General features: G+C 42.4%; 1 protein-coding gene across 6 annotated transcripts in view; it reads right to left on the bottom strand.

Annotated features, from left to right (window-relative positions):
• The window catches only part of RASGRF2 (Ras protein specific guanine nucleotide releasing factor 2), a 197,148-nt gene that overhangs the window by 106,195 nt on the left and 67,224 nt on the right, over positions 1-23,729 (bottom strand). For all 6 annotated transcript variants that reach the window (XM_042855878.2, XM_042855879.2, XM_005288183.4 and 3 more), the window contains exons 9-12: positions 22,141-22,259; positions 15,699-15,859; positions 3,978-4,044; positions 3,012-3,148 (exon numbers count right to left, since the gene is read on the bottom strand). In XM_042855878.2, the coding sequence (XP_042711812.2) occupies positions 3,012-3,148; positions 3,978-4,044; positions 15,699-15,859; positions 22,141-22,259 (484 nt within the window). The remainder of the gene's footprint in view (positions 1-3,011; positions 3,149-3,977; positions 4,045-15,698; positions 15,860-22,140; positions 22,260-23,729) is intronic.

Genomic DNA, 23,729 nt, shown 5'->3' with positions numbered 1-23,729 from the left:
GTCAACCTTTTTATAAATTGCCATTTCCACATTGTTGCAACAGGTGCTTGGCTTTCTGCAAGTTCTAGTATCACCAGCAAATTTTCATCAAATCCCAAGTCCAATAAGAACTAGAACTTTCTACGTTTTTCTACTCCTAGAATTGGGAACCTCCATTTCATTTCACCCCTTATCTGTGATGGACTTGCCATATCCTACTATTAATTTATTATTGTTATTATTATAAATTATTATTTAGGAAGGACATTTGTTATATAAAGCTTGGCAGTGATGGTTATGTATAGTTACAGTTGTCATATTCTTTGACTTTGCCCTTCTAGCAACAATTTGCAAGATGTCTTTGGGCATTCTCTTGAGATACATAAAAATGTAGGGAAAAGTCTCTGAATGTTTACTTCAGCACAAAAGCAAAGCAGGGAAGAATAAGCTATAGTCAAACTTTTTCTCTTCCCGAGGATACAGAAGTTGGGAAAGAGCCATCAGTTAAATAAGCTCTTTAACGCCACAAAAAGACAATCTGAAAACAAATTAATGGATCTCACTACTTCCACATAGGCACAAACTTGGTACAACAAGATTTTAAATATTACAGTTGTCACTCTTTCAGAGTCTTGGTAGCCTGGGTTCACGGCCCAGACTGTCAAAACAGGACAGGAGAGGTCAATGCTATAAATAAAAAAAACAAGCCTTAAAATACACTGTTGAGAAAAAACATAAAGACACCAATGCTTCAGATCAGTGCTGGCTGAGGTAAAAGGTGAAAGTATATGGCTAACAGTTCTCACCACAAACACTGTATGTGAAAGTTATTTAATGATGCAAAGAATTAGGAACGGTTGTTGATGTGGAAGGACTGAATTTTTCTTCCTGATTCTGTGATTCCTAAGACATATTATTGCTATTTTTTTACTCAGTAACTTGTCCGTGGCAACAGTAGAGTGGATAACTATATAACAATCATAGCACTGGCATTTGCCAACAACTCATTTCCTCATACTTGCTCTTCTTTCTCAATACATTTTGATTTTCTTTATTTGTTCACTAAGTGAAAAGTAAAATTCAGGGTCTAAATTTAAAGTTGTGTGTGTGTGTGCATTTGCACACCTTATTTATAAGTGCAAAGTTGTGTGTGTGCATTTGCACACCTTATTTATAAGTGCAATACCCATGATTATGCACACAACTAGACTAATCATGTGCACTAAGGGCAACTCAGTATAAAATTGCTCATTTGAGTGCCAAGCTCCGCACATTTTTGCACACCTAATTAATTGAACACATCTGAAATAATAAGATAAGATTCTTATTGTTTGCCCTTTCCATTAGTATGGCCCCATGCCCTCCTTCAGAGTAGTAGTAGTGGGTTAAGAGGAAAAATCACTTATGGGCAGTTTAGTCAATAATTGTCTACTACAGGGTTTCTATGCAGCTGGTCCTGAGCCCTGTCATGGACAAGAAACTGGGCAAGAAGCCCTACTAGTCTGATCCAATTTGGCAATTCTTATTCAATTTTCATCCTAACACTTGTAACTTAGTGGGAGTTCCGTGGCATTCTCCCTGGGCTCCTTTATTTATTATCTCTTTCACTACACCAAACCAATAAAACAAATATGAATGTAAGGTCCTGAGACTGCATTGCTGCTTTAAAGCAATTATACCAATCCCTACAATGCATGTGATTTTTCACACGAGGTCTTTTTGCTGCTACATGAAACTGCCATTGAAAGGATCTTTGAATTTATAGCTTTAAACATTTGGCTCTTGAAACTGAAAAAAAATAGGTTGATATTATAGCTATATATTTTTACTTTATTGTTATTCATCCAGTGTAAGAACTCTGGATAAAATTTTCAAAAGCATGTAAGTGACTTAGAAATTTGGAAGTTTAAATGCCACTTGACTTTCAATGAGACCTAGGCTCCTAAGTCACGTAGGTCTTTTCAAAATTTTATTTATCATCTTATTTATTTTATTCCAAAACTTTTATCCAGACCAAAACAATTCAGAAGGTTTCTTTTTTTTAAAAGCAATTTCAAACATATTAAGCAGATTCACTTACCAGAAATGTTATTATAGGAGAACATCAAATTTCAAACTGAAACTTGCCTTTACGGTGATCACTAATCAATTATTCCTTGTGATTAACAGAGGGCTGAAAGAGCTCTAAGTCAGGACGATGGCACTAGTTCAAATTACCATCTCATATTTTTATATGCAATCATCAAAGGTAATTCCTATGGCTACGTTCAGATATGGTATAAGCAAGTGCAAACTCTTTTGCTGTGTATTCAACCTCTGCCCCTAAAAGGTTTCTAGCAATTCTTTAACAGGTTTCCTAGATGTAAAAATATAATGCTCTTTTTAAATGATGTCCACATCATTAAAATATATTAATGCTTTTTCATTTTCACTCATTCACAACAAAGTGAATCACCTGCAAGCTATCATATTTCTTACTTGTGTATTATATCTATTCATCTAATTTTCTTATCAATGTGGAGGGAAAAACAAGTTAATCTTATTCTCTTACTCTTTGGAATATGACACATATACATAGCATGAGATGGAAATGGAATGGAGACATTTTCCTCCTGATTCAAGAGTCACAAATAAATGATTTTTCATTTAGATTGCAGATAGCAGTACCTCAAATTAACAGATCTGACTCTTCCTTTTAAATCAAGAGAGAAGTCCACTCTATTACTTATTAACAGCTGGTAAAAATGAATGCCAGTTATGTTACATGGGTTATTCATCTGCCTACTCCACATTCCTAACCACATCTCTTGCAAAACACCTTTCTGCCTTACACTAATGAATCCTTACAAAGCAAAGGGTAAAATCTCTGTAAAAATAGGCAAAGACTTGTTTTCTTATGTATTCATCCTAACAAGTAAACCCTGGAAAAAAGCAAAAGCTCCTTGAGATTAGTTTGAAACACACAGCAACTGATATTACGGGTAAGAAAGAAACAAAAAAAATAAAATAAAATAAGGAAAAACGTAAGTTACCTGACTTATATCACTTGTCCACGCAGCTTTTTCCTGTCGTGAAGGAGCTAACAGTACCACAGTATAAGGAGGAGCATCAGTAGGTTCAACCACAATCTTGAAATCAAGGTGACCAAACACTTGCCCAGAACCTTTTGCTTCACAATCCGGGGGAAAAAACAAGCAGTTGTGATTTAAAAGCTATATGTCAAAGAAAGTACTGTTTACATTGACACTAAAAAGTATTTTAAACCTCCCTCTGCCAAACAACAACCACTACCCTCCAAAGCAGTGACCACATTTTCACGTACATCAAGTACAAGCAAAGTTTGGGAAACATGAATACACGAGTACTAATGAATGGGTGTTGCTGTGAATTACTACACTTTCCAAATGACTAAATAAGGCCCTAATCCTACAAATATTTCTCCATGTTTTTTATACTTTCAGCACATGAGAAGTATCATTGAACTTAATGGAACTATTCTTACACTCAAAGTTCACCCTGTTCCTAAATCTGTGGGATTGGAACCAAAATGAATAGTCAATTTAAAAAAGCAAGGTAATATACTTTGTTACTTAATTTGAACAACATGGCAGTTACAATTTACAGGGTCCAGAACAAAATTTTCCACAAGCTCAGCCAACTCTTTCACCTCCCCCTGATCTCTGATAAACCTAATTATCCCTGTCTTCTTTCAAGCCAGGATTTTGTTCAGTTAAGCTCCTCAAGTGTGAAATTCCACACAAAAATCAGAAAAGAATTTGTTACACTGGTTCAGCTATTTACTTGAAATTTTATCATCAGCAAGAACAAAACACACATTTTTAACAAGAGTTTTTACATGCAGTTTTAACACTACTTCTCAGACTTAACAAAAAGGTAAAACATATCATTTGCTGTGCTGACAAATAAACAAAGGGTAACACTTTTTTTATAAAACTGCTTTGGAGCTATAATTATATAAACAGTTTAAAGCAACTTACAATCATCATCACTCACATCTGGCTCCTCAATCAGCGTGCACTCTGTTAAAGAGAGAACACCCCCTGTCTATAGAAACAAAGACAATTTTTCAGTAATCTGGGGGAGGAGTTACCCTTCTCATTAAAGTTATTTTTAAGATTCCTTAGAATTTAATTTTAGAAAGACCCTTTAATTTGAGAGTTTAGGATGCACAATTTTTTCGAGAAAAGAGACCATTATCAGAAACAGGAGGGGAAAAGAAAATATAATGTATAGTGGGATTTTCCACATTAAAATAAATCAATAAAATATTCACTTGTACAGAAATGTCTGTTGCCTTTCCCTCTCTCTAATTTATCCCAGCACAGTTAGATCAATTGGATGATATAACCAAAACACCTTAACCTTCACCCAAAAGTCTGAATCAGGACCTTTTATGAGGTTCCACTAAGTTTAGTTTACATTCTACAGTACTGTACTGTTCGTGTGACTCCTCCCTTAGTGGTTTCTGCTGTGATGGAAAGTGAAAGTACCTACAGAAGAGATGGATTTCATTTTTTCTGACCCATCTGAAACCATAAAATACTAGAAATCTGAGAAATCTTATTCTTGCAACATTTCTAACCAATGTCTTTCTGATTAGTTTGAATAAACATTCAGAGCTAAAGTTTGCTCCAGTTTATGCCCCATAGTACCCCACCAAAAGGATTCCCCACTGTGTGTAAATCAGTGCAAACTGTCCCCCCCAATTTGAACATACTGTACTTATTTAAGTATGATGCTTTGCCTCTGACTAAACCCAACCTACTCCATAAAAGCTTGATTGTGTCCCATGCAATTTAATTATAGATTTCTTAAGAAGTTCAATACAGTAGAGTATGCTGCTGCAGGAAAGCAGAATTGATTTTTCTTTAAATTAGTTTTAATCCAGTTCTGTAAATTACTCCTTGGGAATTCTACTGAAGTGGATTGGTTGACACCTCTACTAAACAAAGGAGAGGAAAGTTCAGTACCAGTTTACATAAGTATTTGACACTGTCTCTAACCCCAACAAATTCAAACTAGAGAGTTCCATTTAGGAACTTGTGTTCACTGAGAGTTTTGGCTGAAAAAGGACTTCAGAATTCAGCCCCTAAGATTCAAATATGTAAACAGTTTATAAGAATACCAAACACACACTGAACATTATACAGACCGCAGCAGTTCTATTATACCTACCAGAAGGAAATGAGAATCCCTGTCTGCAATGATACTCTGCATGCTGTGACCAGGGGAATGATGCCATGAAGTTAGCTGGGGCTTCTTGGTATCTGACCTTTCATCCTCCTATATCCCTCCTTTGTTTCTCTGTTAGGGGCTAAGGGGTTTGACATCTCGGCCAATTAGTTGGCTTTCTGGTGACCGCAAGAGGGTGGCAACAAGCCCACAAACATGTGGATTTAAATAAAAACACTTGTTTCATAACTGTTGTTCTTCGAGATATGTTGCTAATGTCCATTCCATTCTAGGTGTGTGCGCACCCATGTACACAGTTGTCGGAGACTTTTGCCTTAGCAGTATTCGTAGGGCCGGCTGTGGCGCCCCCTTGAGTGCCGCGCTCTTGCGTCGGTATAACAGGCACCACCGGCCCACTCAGTTCCTTCTTGCCAGCAACTCCAACAGAGGGGTACGAGGGCAGGTAATGGAATGAGCATGAGCAACACATCTCAAAGAACAACAGTTACAAAAGGTAGGTAACCGTTTTTTCTTCTTCGAGTGCTTGCTCTTGTCGATTCCATTCTAGGTGACTCACAAACAGCATCCCTGAAGGCGGGCTCAGAATTCACAGACATGCAGCTTGTAACACCACTCTACTGAAGCCAATGTCATCTCGGGATTGCTGGGTAATGAGACGTGAACATATGTACAGATGACCAGGTGGGGGCCCTGCAAATATCAGAAATTGGCTCATGAGCCAGGAAGGCTGCCAACGAGGCTTGTGCTCTAGTTGAATGGGCAGTTACAATCACCGGTGGAGGCACCTTTGCCTGATCATAACAGAACTGGATGCAGACTACGATCCAAGAAGAAAATCTCTAGGTGGACACTGGATGACCTTTCATCCTATCAAGTGCCAGACTTGAGGATAGAGCCGCTCCAAACCTTTTAAGAACTGGACCGTCATGCTATGAGCAAAGATCAATCTGCCCTGGAACAGAGGGTGAAAGGCTGATATAGCGGCCAAATGGACCTTAATTGATGAAAGGGACAAACCTTGGAGCTTGAGATGCATCAGAGCCCCCAACCAAGAAAGCAGAAAGGCATCCAACAGGGAGCCCCTATCGACCCCCCGAAATGAGCAGAACCGTTGGCACTTCCTGTTCTGGCGAGTCACGAACAAGTCCACCTGGGGAGACCCTCACTTTCAGAAGATCTGGTCGACCACATTGGGGTGGAGAGACAACTCGTGGCAAGACGAGAAGGTTCTGCTGCGGTGATTTGTGAATACGTTCCTAGTTCTGGGGAGGTGTGCTTCCATGAGATGAATGCCATGCTGCACACAAAAGTCCCATAGTCTGAGGGCTTCCTGGCAGAGGGCTGATGACCTGGCTCCACCCTGCTTGTTAATATAAAAAATCGTGGTGGTGGTGTCCATCAGGACTTGAACCACTTTGGCTTGTAACTGGGACCAAAAAGCTCTCTGACATTTATGTGGAGGAAGCAGTCAACCCCCAACCAGCAGCACTGTGTACTGAGTTCACCCAGGTGGGCTCCCCAGATAGGGTCCGAGGCATCGGACACCAGAATCAGCGATGGGAACAGGGCCATGAAGGGGACTCCCTGCAATACTGATGTAGGGTTCAGCCACCATGCCAGTGACACCCGGATGTGGTCCGGCACCTTGACTACCTGGTCCAGGCCATGCCTGTTGGGGATGTAGATCGACACCAACCAGCAGCCAGAGGTGGAGCCAAGCATGAAGGACCATGTAAGTACAAGCAGCCATGTGGCCTAGCAGCCTTAGCAAGTGTGGGCGGTGGTGAGCAGGTGGCCCCTCACATAGGAGATTATGTCCAACATGGCTCAGAAATGGGTCTCCAGAAGGAATGCCTTGGCCTGCATGGATCATGAACCACCCCAATAAACTCTATCCGTTGCATTGGTACGAGGGGCAATTTCTTTTAGTTCACTAACAGGCCCAGGTCGCAGCATGTGGCCCACACTAGATTGAGGCTGCTCTGTATCTGATCCTGCAATCTGCCCTTGATGAGCTAATCATCGAGATAAGGATTGACCTGAATCCCCCGACGCCTCAGATAAGCTGCTGCTGGAGCCATGCACTTTGTAAAGACCTGAAAGGCCGAGGAGAGGCCAAAAGGGAGCGCCATGAACTGGAAATGGCACTGGCCCACCATAAAATGGAGGAACTATCTGTGTCCTTGGAAGATACAGATATAGAAATAAGCATCTTTCAAGTCGAGAACAGCATACAAGTCTCCCAGATCCAGGGAGGGAATGATGGAGGCCAGGGATACCATGCAAAACTTCAAATTCTTGAGGTACTTTTTGAGTCGTTTCAGGTCCAGAATGGGACGTAGGCCCCCTTTTACCTTCAGGATCAGGAAATAGTGGGAATAGAAACCTTTTCCCCTCATTTCCTGAGGGACCTCCTCCACCACCCTCAGTTGTAGGAGGTTGTTTACCTTCTGAATGAGGAGTTACTCGTGAGAAGGGTCCCTGAAGAGGGACGGGGTAGAGAGGGAATAGGCAAAAACTGAAGGGTGTAGCCCAGCGACACAATTTCTAGCACGCAAAGGTCTGAGGTGACTCTTGACCAGGCCGAATGGTAGGGATGGAGACAGTTGAGGGAAAGATAGGGCAGATCCAGGGAGGTGACTGGGGCATCGCTCTCAGGCACACCTCAAAACTCCCACTTCTGGCCCCTATGGTGTTTTGCCAAACCAGGTTGCGCAGGTGAGCAGGAGGAGGAAGGGCAGTGGCGACTGAACACAGTGTCCCTTCTCCTCAGAGATCCCTGCCGAGGCTGCCCAGGCCTTGGCGGTGGGGGCGGCCTGAATGGCTTCCTCACAGACTGAAGCATATACATCCCCAGGGAACGGAGGGTGGCCCGAATGTCCTTCAGACCATGCAGCCTCATGTCCATCTGATCAGAGAACAGCCCGATCATCATCCCCTGCAGTGTGGGCACCTTTCCATCCACCACAGCGCCCACCTGCACTTTCTGCACCAAGCCCAGTGCCACCGGTGCCAATTGGGGTTTGTCGGACATGGCAACCAAGGACTGGAGAGACAGGGGCATCGGCATTACCAACATGCCCCAGGCATTCCAGTACGGCCATTGCGTTGGCCACTGGCCCTGCTACCAGGTCAGCATCGCTGCGGCGGATGCACCCTCCAGAGCCCAGTTGTGACAGTGCTGTCTCGGTGAGGGGCGGAACTCCCTCTCCGTGTTGGAGAAATCCTCCTTCAGTGATCAGGGCAGGGCCATCGACCCCTGGGTCTGGCAGCTAACCATTGCCGTGGTTGACCAGTGCCTCGAATGGTCAAACTGGTGCCAGGAGTACGGGGAGGGGTGCCGTGTTAGGGAGTGTCCCGTGGTGTTGGGGACGGTGACTGTCAGCACAAACACAACTGGTGCCAACCGGCACCTCCCCCTGGGTGAGACCTGGCGTGAAGAGTGAGGCCCGGTGCAAAGGCAGAGACAAGGAGCGTGGTGCCGGCAACCTGTAGCGGTGACCTAGTGACCTGGGGTGATGCAGAGACCAAGAACATGGAGACAAAGGGTTCTGCCTTGACTGCGGAGACCGGCGGCACTCACTCACCTTCTGGGAGGCCTTCACGGCTGGCTTGCCCTTGTAGGGACACTTCACCGGGTCCATCGCCGCATGCAGTACCGGCTGGCAGGAGAGTATGTTGCTCTCTGGGCGCTGGGAGCTGAGAGGACGTTGACTGCGCCATCAGCTTTGGTCCCCTACCGCTCCCCGGAGTCAGTGGCAGATCCCTTAGGGGGATAGATAGTAGGTCCCCTCAGGTTTGTTCCCCCTTGTGGCTCTGGCATGGGCAGGCGGCCAAGTACATTCCATTGCCCAATGCCCTTGATCTGACTTGCTTGATGCTGGGTCCCTCTTCTTAGTCTTCATCTTGGGCACCGGCAAAGGGGACCAGTGCCGGGAAGAGCCAGATGCCGGGGGTGTGCTAGGCACCAAGGCCAAAGTGCTGGGTGTTGCGTCCAGCCGGGCCGGCTCCCAGGCTGGGCGAAGAGCGGCCTCCATAAGAAGGGCCCTTAAGTGAATGTCGCATTCTTTCTGTGTGCTGGGATGAAAGTTCTTACAGATGTGACACTTCTCTTTAACTGGGTTTCCCCCAAGCACTTCAGCTACCATGTGGGTCATTAACAGGCATAGGCCTGTTGCAGTCAGAGAAGGGCTGAAAACCCAGAGACCGGGGCATGCCCCACCTGGGGCAAAGTCCCTGCCAGGACCCTAACTGACTAACTACAGTACTTAACAGCTACTTACTAACTAATCTACTATAAACAAACTATTTACAGCTGGAACGCAAGGTTCAAGGAGTAGGCGGGTGGGAGGGGGGGAAGAAATACTGACCACTTGCGAAGCAAGGGAAAGAGGCGCTGCAATCTACCACCACAGACAGTAAGAAGGAACTGAGAGGGCATAGGGCCGGCGGCCCCTGATATACCAATGCATGAACGCGGCACTCAAGGGGGCGCCACAGCCGGCCCTACGGATACTGCCAAGGCAAAAGTCTCCGACAACTGCACACACACCTAGAATGGAATCGACATGAGCAAGCACCCGAAGAAGAAATTCCTCTTATTTTGCCAATAAAGGTTTAAGAGTCTGCTAGAAAAAGCAGAGCCCATTCTTGCTCCCTCTCTAGGGACTGGATGAAGAATGATCTTTTCACCCTGTTTAAAAGAGACACTGTTGATTTGGAAAATCACCTTTCCATCTGAAATTTTTGTACCTGCTGCTGCAGGTAGCTCTAAATTGACAGTAACTGAAAAAGATTAGAGGAAAAATATTTCTCTGTTTTCCATTTGCTTATACTCTGCATCAGACCAAGATTTGTTCCAGTGTTGGGTTTTTTTTTGATGGTCCCTTTCACGCACTGATCTGGGGTGGGGGGAAACCACATACACACTCTTCCCCAGGCTCTGTCACTGTTCATCAGGAACAGCCACAGCAAAGCTGAAGCATATAGAAACAAGAGGAATGTATATACCATAGTGGGAGAGGAGGGTGCAGAGTCAGTAAGTTTGGTGTTACTGCTCTTGGGCCTGCATAAAAGACCCTTATTGAAACATAACAGGGGACTAGGAAAACATCTACACTTTTTTTGAAGGGCAGAAAATGGATTTTTTAAAATCAAGTTAAAAAAAATCAAATTCACAGTGACCCCTTAAAAAAGGGACAGGTGCTATTTATTTACAGGCTCTTGAGACTAGAGTGGCTTAACTGGAGGAGCTAAGGGAGACAAAGAAGAGCATAGATGGGACTTCCGGACACAACCCAGGGTTGTAAATTCAACCCTTGAGGAGGCCACTTAGGGATCTGGGGCAAAATCAGTACTTGGTCCTGCTAGTGAAGGCAGGGAGCTGGACTCGATGACCTTTCAAGGTCCCTTCCAGTTCTAGGAGATAGGATATCTCCATTAATTTAATTTTTTTAAAATTTAATTTAATAGAGCTATCTGGCAGCCTCTGTGGTGTTAAAGAGGATGAAAGTCTTGGGGAAGGAGAACATCAGACTGGACTGGGGGGAAACAACCCATAGTTGGGACTTTCCTTCCAGATGATGTCATGGTATCCTCTCACTCTGAGTATACCTCTCCAGGGAAGGGAATCTCAGTTATTAGGAAGAGACAGGTAATAGTAATGGGGGATTCAGTTATTAGAAATATAGATAGCTGGGTTTGTGATGACTGGGAAAACCGCATGGTAAATTGCCTGCCAGGTGCAAAGGTTGCGGATCTCTTAAGAGATTTAGACAGACTTATGTACAGTGCTGGGGGGAGCCAGTGGTTGTGGTACATGTAGGTACCATTGACATAGGTAAAGGTAGGAGAGGGAAGTCCTGGAGCCAAAATTTAGGCTGCTAAGTAAGAGATTAAAGTCCAGGACCTCCATGGTAGCATTCTCTGAAATGCTTCCAGTTCCATGTGCAAGGCCAGTTAGACAGGCAGAACTGCAGGATCTCCATGCATGGCTGCACAGGCACCAACTTTCCTTGGCGCCAGTGGGTGCCCGGCCCCGCCCCAGCCCCGCCGTGACTCCGCCCCTCCCTGCCCCTATTGGACACCTCCCCAAATCCCGGCCCCGCCTCTTCTCCGAGCGCGCCGCATTCCTCCTCCTCTCCCTCCCTCCCAGCGCTTGCCGCGCGAAACAGCTATTTCGCGGCGCAAGCGCTGGGAGGGAGGGGGGAGAAGCAGGATGCAGTGGCGCGCTCAGGGGAGGAGGCGGAGCGGAGCGGAGGCGGAGGTGAGCTGGGGTGGGGAGCTGCTGGTGGGTGCAGAGCACCCACCAATTTTTCCCCGTGGGTGCTCCAGCCTCGGAGCACCCACAGAGTCGGCGCCTATGCATGGCTGAGATGGTGGTGTTCAGAGAGGGATTATTAGGAAGTGGAGAATGTTTTGGGAAAGGAAGATCCTATGCAGGAAGGATAGGTTCCACCTAAACCAAAATGGAACTAAGTTGCTGGCATGTAAACTAGGTCATACAGGAGTTTTTTAAAAAAGGGCTGGGGGAAACAGACAGGTGCGGAGGAGCAGATGGTTTGGACAGAGACATCACCAGGGGAGGATTTATTAAAGGGGATATTCTAGAGCCTAGTAAAGAGGACAGGATAGAAGTTGAAAAAGTACAGGTAGGAACTGAAGAAAACAGTCAACAAAAAAGAGTCCCATTCTATTACATCACATGAAGGCAGACAACTAAATATTGACAAATTTTGTAAGTACTTCTATACAAATGCTAGAAGTCTAATTACTAAGATGGGTGCACTTGAGTGCCTGGTATTAAATAAGGATGTTGATATAATAGGCATCCTAGAAATTTGGTGGAATTATGATAATCAAAGGAACACAGTAATATCAGAGTGCAAAATATATAGGAATAACAGAGTAGGTCATGCCCATGGGGGAATGGCGTATGTGTGAAAGAAAGCATAGCGTCAAATATAGTAAAAATCTTAAATGAATCAAACTGTACCATAGAATCTCTGAATAGAAATTCCATGCTTGAAAAATCAGAGTACAGCAATAAGATACTACCAACCACCTAACCAGGATGTTAATGGTGATTGTGGAATGCTCAGAGAGATTAGAGAGGCTACAAAAACAGAAAACCCAATAATAATGGGGGATTTCAGCTATCCTCATATTGACTGGGTATATGTCACCTCAGGACAGGATGCAGCGATAAAATTTTAGACAGCATTAATGACTGCTACTTGGAGCAGTTAGTTCTGGAACCCACAAGGAGAGAGGCAATTCTTGATTTAGTCCTAAGTGGTGCAGAGGATGTGGTCCAAGAGGTGAATATAACTGAACCACTCCATAATAGTGACCATAATACAATTAAATTTAACATTCTTGTAGGGGAGAATACCAAAGAAATCCACCACAGCAACATTTAATTTCCAAAAGGGGAACTACTCAAAAATGAGGAAGCTAGTTAAACAGAAATTAAAAGCATCAGTCACAAGAGTGAAATGGCTGGAAGTAGCATGGAAACTTTTTAAAAACACCATAATATAGGCTCAAAATAAATGTATGCCCCAAATTAAAAAAATAAAAAACAGTAAGAGGACCAAAACAAATTGCCACCATGGCTAAACAACTGAATGAAAGAGGCTGTTAGAGACAAAAAGACATCCGTTAAAAATTGGAAGTCAAATCCTAGTGAGGAAAATAAAAAGGAGCATAAACTCTGGCAAGTCAAATGTAGAATTATAATTAGGCAGGCCAAAAGAGAATTTGAAGAGCAATCTAGCAATAGACAGAAAAAGTAACTGCAAAAATTTTTTGCATACACCAAAAACAGGGAAGTTGCCAAACTATCAGTGGGGCCACTGGATGATCAAGGTGCTAAAGGAGCACTCAAGAAAGACAAGGCTTTTGCAAAGAAACTAAATGAATTCTTTGCACCAGTCTTCATTGCGGAGGAGGAGGAGGAGATTCCTACACCTGAGCCATTCTTTTAGGTTACAAATCTGAGGAACTGTCCCAAACTAAGGTGTCAGTAGGGGAGGTTTTGGAACAAACTGATAAATTAAACAGTAATAGGTCACCAGTACCAGATGGTATACACGTAAGGGTTTTGTAGGAACTCAAATATAACATTGCAGAACCACTAACTGTGGTTATGTATGGTATGTAACCTATCACTTAAATCAGCTTCTGTACCAGATGACTGGCAGATAGCTAATGTGATGCCAATTTTTTTACAAAGGTTCCAGAGGTAATCCTGGCAATTACAGGCCAGTAAGCTTAAGTACAGTACCAGGCAGACTGGTTGAAACTATGGTAAATAAGAGATAAGTTGGGGATGAGTCAACATGGCTTTCTTAAAGGAAATCATGCCTCACTAATCTATTAGAATTCTTTGAGGGGGTCAACAAACATGTGGACAAGGGTGATCCAGTGGATATGGTATACTTTCGGAAAACCTTTGACAAGGTCCCACACCAAAGGCTCTTAAGCAAACTAATAGTCATGTGATAAGACGGTAGGTCCTCTCATGGATCAGTAACTGGTTAAAAGATAGGAAACAAAGGGTAAGAATAAGTGGTCAGTTTTCACAATGGAGAGAAGTAAATAGCAGTGTTCCCCAGGGATCTGTACTGGGACCAGTACTGTTCAACATATTCATAAATGATCTGGAAAAAGGGGTGTACAGTGAAGTTGCAAAGTTTGCAGATGATATTAAATAAATCAGATAGTTAAGTCCAAAGCAGACTGCGAAGAGTTACAAAGGGATCTCGCAAAACTGGGTGACTGGGCAACAAAATGGCAGATGCAATTCAATGTTGATAAATGCAAAGTAATGCATATTGGAAAACATAATCCTAACTATACATACAAAATGATGAGGTCTCAGTTAGCTGTTACAACTCAAGAAAGTCAAACTGAAATCATTGTGGATAGTTCTCATGTGCAATGGCAGTCAAAAAAGGAAACAGAATGTTAGAAACCACTAGGCAAGGGATAGATAAGAAGACAGAAAATATCATAATACCACTATATAAAGTTACAAAGAAGGGCAACAAAAATTATGAAGGGTATCAAACAGCTTCCAGATGAGGAGAGATTAAAAAGACAAACTGTTCAGCAAGGAAAAGAGACGACTAAGCAAGGAGATAATAGAGAGATATAAAATCATGAATGGGGTGGAGTAAGTGAATAAGGACTATTCTTTACATAACTCAAGAGCCAAGGGTCACCCAATGAAATTAATAGGCAGCAGGTTTAAAACAAAAGGAAGTATTTCTTCACATAACGCAGTCAACCCCACAGTTGCGAGGGGATGTTGTGAAGGCCAAAAGTTATAACTGGTTCAAAAAAGAATTAGATAAGTTCATGAAGGATAGGTCCATCAGTGGCTATTAGCCAAGATGGTCAGGTATGCAACCCCGTGATCTGAGTGTCCCTAACCCTCAGACTGCCAGATGCAGGGACTGGACAATAGGAGTTGGATTACTTGATGATTGCCCTGTTCTGTTCAATCAACTTGAAACCTCTGGTATTGGCCACTGTCAGAAAACAGAACGCTGGGTAGAAGGCGCATTGGTCTGCCCCAGTATGGCCATTCTTTATGTTTTTATTTATTAATTTTTAATGTTTCAGGCCCCAGGAAGTCAGTGACCCTCACTCACACATGCAGGGTGAATCTCATGACCTGATTTTATTTGGGATGGAATGAAATTTTCCTCCCATGTCACACTAGCCTACCTGAAAAGAATACCAGTGTGTGGGAGGAGGAGGTCTACATTTCCCTGGGAAGCATTCTGCAGGGATCAGTTGGTGGAAAGTTTAGGTATGTGCCTGGAAACCTGAGGTGCACCAGACTATTAGCAGCTTTAGCACACTTTCATGATGCACCTGAGCTACAATGCCTGGAATGCTTGTTTTCAGTGCCACAGTTTCAGATAGGAGAGTTTCTTGAGCTGGAAGCTAATAATCATGGCCTCTGTTCTCAAAAGTTTTGCACAGGTGAGGCTAAGGGCAGGGAACATATACATTTATATTCCTATATTTTATATACACCCTTACGCATACTGTGCTGTGTAACATGAATACAGTGGCAAAGAGGACATGCAGATAATTAGCATCTTTTCATTCTAGGGTGAAGAGGATTGAGTTTATTAATATTCTATGCATATGCAATTGTCTAAACCTTTCCTGCAATAAATGTCACCTTGCTATATTTCACTGGGCAGTTCATAATTTTAATTGAATATCTTTTAGAGAGACTAACATATACTTCAAACTGAATCACTATTATTTTCTACCTATATAACAATGAGAGAGTATTTTAGTCAATTACTGTGCATTATCTCAGTTTTGTTTACTGTAGCATATGAAAATCCTCACATTAAAACCATAATACCATGAGATACTGAAATTTCACAGACAGTGCTAAGTTAAAATATTTATTGCCCTCAATTTTCTATATTTTAACCATCTGGCTTGTAAATGAGGTAGTTATGTAAATTCTGTACCTTCAGCAGATGCAGTTTTCCTCCTGAACTTCTTGTACAAATTAAAAAGTGTTTTGTAAATAAGAAGCATTGTCTTTCTCCTTCTTTTTTCAAAGACAATGATCCCAGGCGAACTTTACTAAGTTTCCCCCTCTCAACTGAAGGGACTTGAATAAGAGAACCTGGTGATTACAAAAGTGAAGAATATGCTGTAATTATAAAACTATTTAATAAGTGATGTGCCCAGTGTTAATGTAACAGGCAGTCTATTCTATACTATATATAAAAAGCATTCATGCAACTCATTAACTCCCATGGGAGTGCAGAGATACCTTGCTCTTAGAACAGAGACTAGTAATTCATTTATTTTTTACCCTCTAGATTGGGTTTCACTCTCTAGATCAAATTCAGGAGAAAGTTGTACCTCTTTATACCAACAATAATTGCAAACCTATTTCTTTACTCACATTAGGGCCATATTCAGCCAAATCCAACCTGCAATAATGCTTGTGCTCCTGCCAGGGAGATTTCTTGGAAAAATTCATGGGTACTTTAAGTTACATATCATGTGTCTCTTGGTCAGATAATGGAGATTAGGTGGCAATGTAGAACAATTTGCACTAATTTGGTATTTAGTATCTTTGCAAAATGAGTAATTTAAACATCAAGGAGATGGAAGAGGGTAGGGATAGGGTACAGTTGAAAAAAGCAACTGACAGAGGAGTTTAAATAAGATGGGCTTCTTTTCCTTTAGTTTACTTTGCAAAATTCTCAGCCCTCCTGGGCCAAACTGAAGCCTACTGTCTGCAGACACAACTCCCATTGAATTCAATAGAGACTGTATCCTGTTACGCCAGTGTCTGAATCAGATCACCACAACATTTCACATTGGTAAAAGTTACATTACTATGCCACTTGCACCATCTTTAACCTGTTTTCTGACCAACTTTCACAGGACACCCAACTTACACCACCATGTGTGTCACCCATTTGTGACCTTTGTGGAGTCAATTTTTTTCTTATGGATCAAATATACAACTCCTTATGTGTATCTGAGAGCAGTATCTGACTCAAAAGTTTATCCACTTAGTTAATAAATATTAGCTTAAAATTCATTACATTACATTGGAAGGAAAATCATCTTGTTCACTCTTCATATATAAAGTGTTAAGTTAATAACATATATATAAATGGAAAACAAATGTCTTACTGAGAAAGCAATGTTTAGTTTACATAAAATTTAGCTGAATACTTACCTTCCCCAAATACACGTTTTAAATTAATTTTAGACATAACAATATATATAAAGCTTCTATAAACAGGCATAGTCAAATACACACTGGTAAAAGACAGTTAGAACTGTATTCACTAATGCCTATTTAGAGGGGTATGACAAAATTCTCACCATTGCAATAAAAAACTGGAATAAAGTTCAACTTTCTGAAGTTTTGCAGAGGCATGGAACATTTTTTAGTTTCATGAAACATTTTGCAGATTCATCTAGAATTCTGAGCAAAAAAATTATGTGTGGGTTTTTTTGTTGTTGTTGTTGTTTTTGCCAAACAAAACTGCCTATCTGTCCAGCTGAAAAGCTAGAAGACCAGCTTTGTGTGTTGAATTGTGACATTCACTCCCTGACACCTCCCACCATCACCTTCCAAAACACTATGCAAGGCTTGGCTTGAAATTAAAAAATTCTGAAGGAACTTTCCATTCCAGAGCTTATAACATGTTCTTCTTAGCTCCTAAAATTCAAGATAGGATTTAATAGTAGTTATCCATCTTATCCGTATTCTGCCTGGAGCAGAAGCAACTACATTAGAGTTAATACTTTTTGTGTTATCACTTTGCTTAAAGAAGTATTCATATTCACAAAGTGGTTTAGAAATACTCATTTTTTGCTGATGATATGGTACAATACTTTGAATAGTACAGTATTTAATAATGCCACTAATGGGCTGAAGATAGAGTATTTGTTAATGCCAAGTTGTGTTCCTGTAGAAATATGAAATGTTATTGTTTAAGAAACCAACATCATGAGCTGGTAGTATATCACATGAAATAAAGTACTGCGTGAACTCATTTTGCTGGATTAAATAAACAATTTAATATGAATCATATATTGAGTCAGTTCCCCAGCAAATACTCTATGGTTCTCATCTAGCAAAGAGGCCAATTTCTGTTGGGGTTTTCTGTTTGGTGAATTCCTATTAACAATAGGAACTGAGCATCTGTTTGCCATACATTCCCACTACAGATTTCCTCTTAAGGGGAAAAAAAACCCACATATTGGGACAGCTCCCTATTGTAATAAGTGATGCTAATTTTGGAACACTCATTAACCCAAATTAATTCAGTGACATGCTTCAGTAGAATTTTCAGATCAATCTTGGGTATTTTAACCAGAAATACTTGAACTAAGTGGTTTGGTATTGCCAAAATATTATTGTAACAACATACAGTATCTGCAATTTGGGACAGACTAAGTGTCATATTTTTCTTTTTAAAATGAGGCTTTAAGTCTGCATGCTGTTGCCTGATTTACAAATGCAATTCTGCTTTCTCCTGCTCTGGAGTGTTATAAATTGCCACAGTATTGCCAAGAGAGGAAGTTGGGCGGTTGGGAGGAGTGGATCTCAAGCAAGGAATCTGGGGGCCCTGGAAAGAGCATGGCACTTAATGGGCATTGGAGCAGTCTGTAGGCAGAAGTCACTAACAGAATGCATATTGGGACCCACTAGGTGCTAGAGTCTATAGCAAGTTACAGTTACAATAGCAAGGAAGTGGCAGAGGGAAACACAGGAACAGGAACCAGTTCTCCTGACTCCCATACCTATAGGGTTACCATATTTTAATTTTTAAAAAGGAGGACACTCCATGGGGGCCTGGCCCCACCCCAACTCCGCCCCTTCCCCACCCCCAGCCCTGCCCCAACTCTGCCCCCTCCCTGAACGCTCCGCCCCCTGCTCCTCCCCCTCCCCTGCTTCCCGCGAATCAAATGTTCGCGGGAAGCCTGAAACAGGCAGGCAGCAGGTAAGCTGGGGCTGGGGCGGGGTGTGGCGCGGCCCAGTCCGGCCCCCCTGGACGAGCGGCTCCCTTTGGCGGCCGGCCGACCCAGGCCAAGAGGCTCTGGCCCCAGCGTCTCCCACCCGGCTCGGCTCGGGCCCTGGGGCGCCGGCCCCCGGCCAAGTGTCCGCACCCCCGGCCGAGCACCGCACCGGCCCCCGGCCAAGTGCCCACGCCCCCGGCCCTGACCGAGCACTGCCCCGGCCCCTGGCCGAGCACCGCGCCCCCGGCCGAGTGCCCGCGCTCCCGGCCCCCGGCCCAGCACCCCGGCTGAGCACCGCGCCAGCCCCCAGCCCCACACCCCCGGCCCAGCCCCCGGCCAAGCACCGCGCCGCCCCCAGCCCCGCACTCCCAGCCCCAGCCCCTGCTGAGCACCGCTGGCCCCGGCCCGGCCCCGCACCGCCGGCCCCAGCCCCAGCGGCCCCAGCCGAGCACCACCAGGCCCTCCCTCCCTATTTTCCCGGACATGTCCGGCTTTTGGGGATTTCCCCCCGGATGGGGATTTGAGGCCCAAAAAGCCGGACATGTCCGGGAAAATCCGGACGTATGGTAACCCTACATACCTATCCACAAGGCCAATCTGAATGTCCTTAAATGCCTTTTAGTAAACTAAATTGTGTATTATATTCTACAAAGGTAACATTCACCCTGGGACGAAGGACTTGAACAAAGGTTTCTCCAACACTTATGTCTCTTGGTGGTTCTGTGTATGGAAGCCACAGAATGGGGTCTCATGTAGGCCCACATTGACCAAAGCAGAGGGCAACAATGGGAGACAGAGACAACAATGGTGAGATAGACTGCAGAGAAAGGTGCCAGACTGGAAGCAGTGGAGAACAGCCAGAGAACATGTACAGTCTTGTGCCAGCAGAATCAATACAAGTTTCCCTCTTGCTTCTCTGCCAATGTATTCAGCACTGATTTGGAGGAAACACTTCTACGGGTTGAGAAGCTAGCTCATTCTCCAGACCCTTGGTCTGTCTGCCGAGACTGCCAACAAAGACCCAATTAGCGTCAACTGTTACAGGCTATTTTTGTGACATGGACAGCAGGAAACCAAATGATACAGAGAAACGAGGAGATTTTTTTGTTTTTGTTTCCACAGTCCATTTCTGATCTCTGCTATCATACAATATCATGCACAGTCGATGATTTTACAAGATACACGACAATGTAAGTTTTCGGATCAGAGATCGGAACCTAGTCTTTGGTGAGATAATTTTCTTGCATCATGCACAGTTTTCAAAATAACTATTCTTCTCCAGAAATATTCATGGGTTTCATTGGCTTACTTAAAAAAAAAAAAGATGGGTTATATTCAATTCTTATTAAAAACACCATTGAGTAAATATACTAAGACTTCTTCTCATGGTAGGTTTATTATATTTACTTTTTATTGACAAATTTCTAGGCATACAAACAAAACAAGATGAGCAATTACTAATAAAACAAATGACATAATTCAGATATATACACCAAAATATTGTAAGTACACTAAAGAATAACATGGTTTATACAGTATAATTAATTCACACAATACTTAGACTAGTGTCAGTCGAGGAAGTTCATGTCTCGCAACTTTTTTGGCACTAGATACAATGAAAGATACAACTTCTTGTCCAATATATTTTGTTTAATATTTTTCTTGCAGACACTTCCCTACATTTACATACACAGCATCTTAGAGAGGCAGGCTGGGTGAGGCAATATCTTTTATTGAACCAGCTTCTATTGGTAAGAGAGACAAGCTCTCGAGCTTATACAGAGCTCTTCTTCTGCCAGACCTGAAGCTTGTCTTTCTCATCAACAGAAGTTGGTACAATAAAAGATATTCCCTCACCCACCTTGTCTCTAATATCCTGGGACCAACAGCATTGAATTATGCCAAACATCCATATTTAATTATGAAAAATCCTTCCAAAACCTTCACAGATTTCAGAGTGACTGCTGTAATAAGAATCTTTATGTTATTATCCCTATTTCCTTGGTAAGGCCATATATTATAAAGACACTATACATTAGATTTCCAGAATTTTATTAAACACACACACATACACAGAGAGAGAGAGAGAGAGAGAGCAATATTCAAAGGGCTTATGTGCTTTTCACAGCTGTCAAATTTAGTTCTAAACCATCTAATGTGAGTTCACACCTCAGGCCACCGGTCTTAATTTTAAAGGATGCACCTAAATTGCATTCTCAGGTTTCCCTGAATATCATCCTTTTTGGACTACAAAGAAGCTTATGCATATGAAAAGCCAAAAATCCTGCACTACAGATCTCTAGGTCAGCATAAAGATCTGCTTGCTTGGTGCTAATGATTCAGAGATAATCACTTACAAATATTTAGTTGTTTAACAAAAAATAAGTTTCATTTATCAATTTTTTCTTGAGTTTCTTTTAATATCATTGGCTTATCATTAATATAAGATCCACTATGCTGATAATTCCAACCTGATGCCAACATTTTCCATAAAATATGCCATATTAAAGATTTATTTTCATCAAGATTATGTGGAATTTTAGGTCCATCATTACTATATATGAACCTCAAAGGAAACTCTTTCCAAAAATAATAATACAAAGGATGCAGTGTCTCTCTCTCATGATGCAAATTGCTATGTACAAGTGAATCTGCACTCTTATGCAGTATGCTGATTCTTCACAGTTTCTTTTTGCAGAAACATTTCTGCCATGTACACTGAGCTTTTACTGTAGCCCAAAATGGTATTCTGTGAAACAAAATGCTTGTCCTCACAAACTCAAATACATATATAATGCTGTTATGCTCTAATATCTGTTCTTGGCCATTTGTCAATGAATTATCCATCTAGCAGCAAAGGTTATAAAGAAATTAAATTATAGCATTTTGAGCTGTTCCCGAAGCACAAATGAAAAATGGGAACAGTAGACAGCTGTTTTCATTCCTCACAATCTCTCCACCATTTGACAAAGCTTCAAGTACTTCTAGCTTCTCTTGTGTTTTTGTCTGAATGTTGGCATCATCTGAGATTGCAACATCAATTGGCCAGACAGACCTGTTCTCCGTGGAGCTGTAGATAATTTCTGGTCCATTGAAGATGATAGTCCAGTCTGTATGTACGCTACTTTCCCATGGGTGCTTTACTATTATTGTGTTGCTGTTTTTCATGGCCCCTGAAAAAAACAGCACAGAAGTGGGGCTCAACTGTAGCCCAAAACTATTTGTCATGGGGCAACCTGTCACTTATTGTATGTGGACAACATCAGCCTTGTGATGTTGGGCACCAGCAGTGTCATCTTCCCAATGATGCCAACATTACATTAATTCTGCTGTTCTAATATACATTTTTCATTATTATATATATTATTATATATATATATACACACACACACATATATTAAGAAAAAGCCTTACCTTGACGTATAAAAGTTTGGCTGGTATCTAGTAATATATCACAACCTTCTACTATCATTCTTTCTATGGCTAAATTTTTCCGGATATTTTCTGTGTCACTCACTTCATCATGCATCACCCTGTCAGGCACAGTACAAAGAGGATTTTTAATTCCCTGAAATCTATTTTGCAATATTAATATATATTGCTATCAAAGTAAATGTAAAAATAGCTAGCTTCCCCAAAAATTCACCTCAAGAACTGTCACACTTTGGTATTTGACCAAGCTGCTGGTCAACATAAAGTAGTAATAAAAGTAGCTGCTAACAAGAAAAATAAGTTTTACAACCCTTGCTCCAACCTCTTCTCTTCATTCATAGATTCATTTCAGTCCAGGTACTCTACTTTCAACACTTCTGAAACTGCTCTCGCCAAAGTCTTGAATGACCGCATCTTGGCCAAATCTCATTAATGCTACCTACTTGAGCTTTCTGCAGCTGCTAAGACCATCTTTCTTGCCCATCAGATCAGGCCACCCTCCTACTGTAGGCACTCCATTGGCCTTCTCTACCTATTCAATTTAGGTCACCTTGTCCGTGACTTCAAGGTCTTCCACAACTCCGCTCCAATTTGTATCTCGGATCTTCTCTCGTGGACCATTTTGCACCCTTTATTTACTTCAACGATGCCAGACGCAATGCCTTATTTGTTTTCTTCTCCCACCCTGCTCCCTATACCTTTTCCCTATGCATAGAGGCTCCAATTCAGGATTGCACTTCAGCACATGCTTAAGTGCTGTGCTGAACAGTGATGCTTTCCTGAATCAGAGCCAGAATGCCCTCCCTACTCCAGTCTGGCAAATCACCACCCTCTGAGCATCCAAACCTTTTGTAAACACATCCAAACACTTCTAAACCTCTGCAAAGCTCACAAACACCAATCCGCATAAAATGTCCTCCCCATTGGAGCTTTTACTAATCTAGAAGATGGAAGCACTAAGGACAATAGGGTTGGTAGACAGCTGCTTGGGAGTTCTTCTATTATATTCTATATAGGTTCTTATACCATTCTCATCACTGTTGTATCTGAGAACCTTCCAGCAGTGTATTAAGTGATGTGACTAAATCTGTCTCAAGTGTTTTGTTCTTGTGATAGTCACTGCCTGCCCTGATAGTAGAGGAGGAGCAACAGCCTGAGCTCCTAATGTTGGCTGTCTAGTGAGTAGCTGGTGGGAGTGAACTCTTCACCTGAGGCATGGGATGAAGCAGAGTCTGCTGCTGCCACCACAGACCTAGCCATAAGAGATTCTTCTGCCTACCCTGAAATGTGAGGGGAACTCTGCTTCTGTTCAAATGGCCTTAAGACAGGGCTATTTGAGTGCTCCATGAGGAGCCGAAGGCATATGCCTGAGTCTGAGGCAGAATATAAGTTGAAGAAAACTCAGGAGCCAGGCTGTAGATGGAGTTCAACTGGGTAGAGAGAAAAAAATCATGGAAGCCAGTGGGGTGGTCTCTCTACCTAGTAAATGGGAACAGCAAAAGAAAACCCATTGGCCCACACTGATGTCCAGTGAATAGGAGCTGACAGTTTCCACATGTGAAACAAACTCT

The sequence above is a fragment of the Chrysemys picta genome, chromosome 6 (assembly GCF_011386835.1).
Source record: "Chrysemys picta bellii isolate R12L10 chromosome 6, ASM1138683v2, whole genome shotgun sequence".
Taxonomy (NCBI): Eukaryota; Metazoa; Chordata; order Testudines; family Emydidae; genus Chrysemys; species Chrysemys picta.
This window is presented reverse-complemented; position numbering and strand designations above follow the sequence as displayed.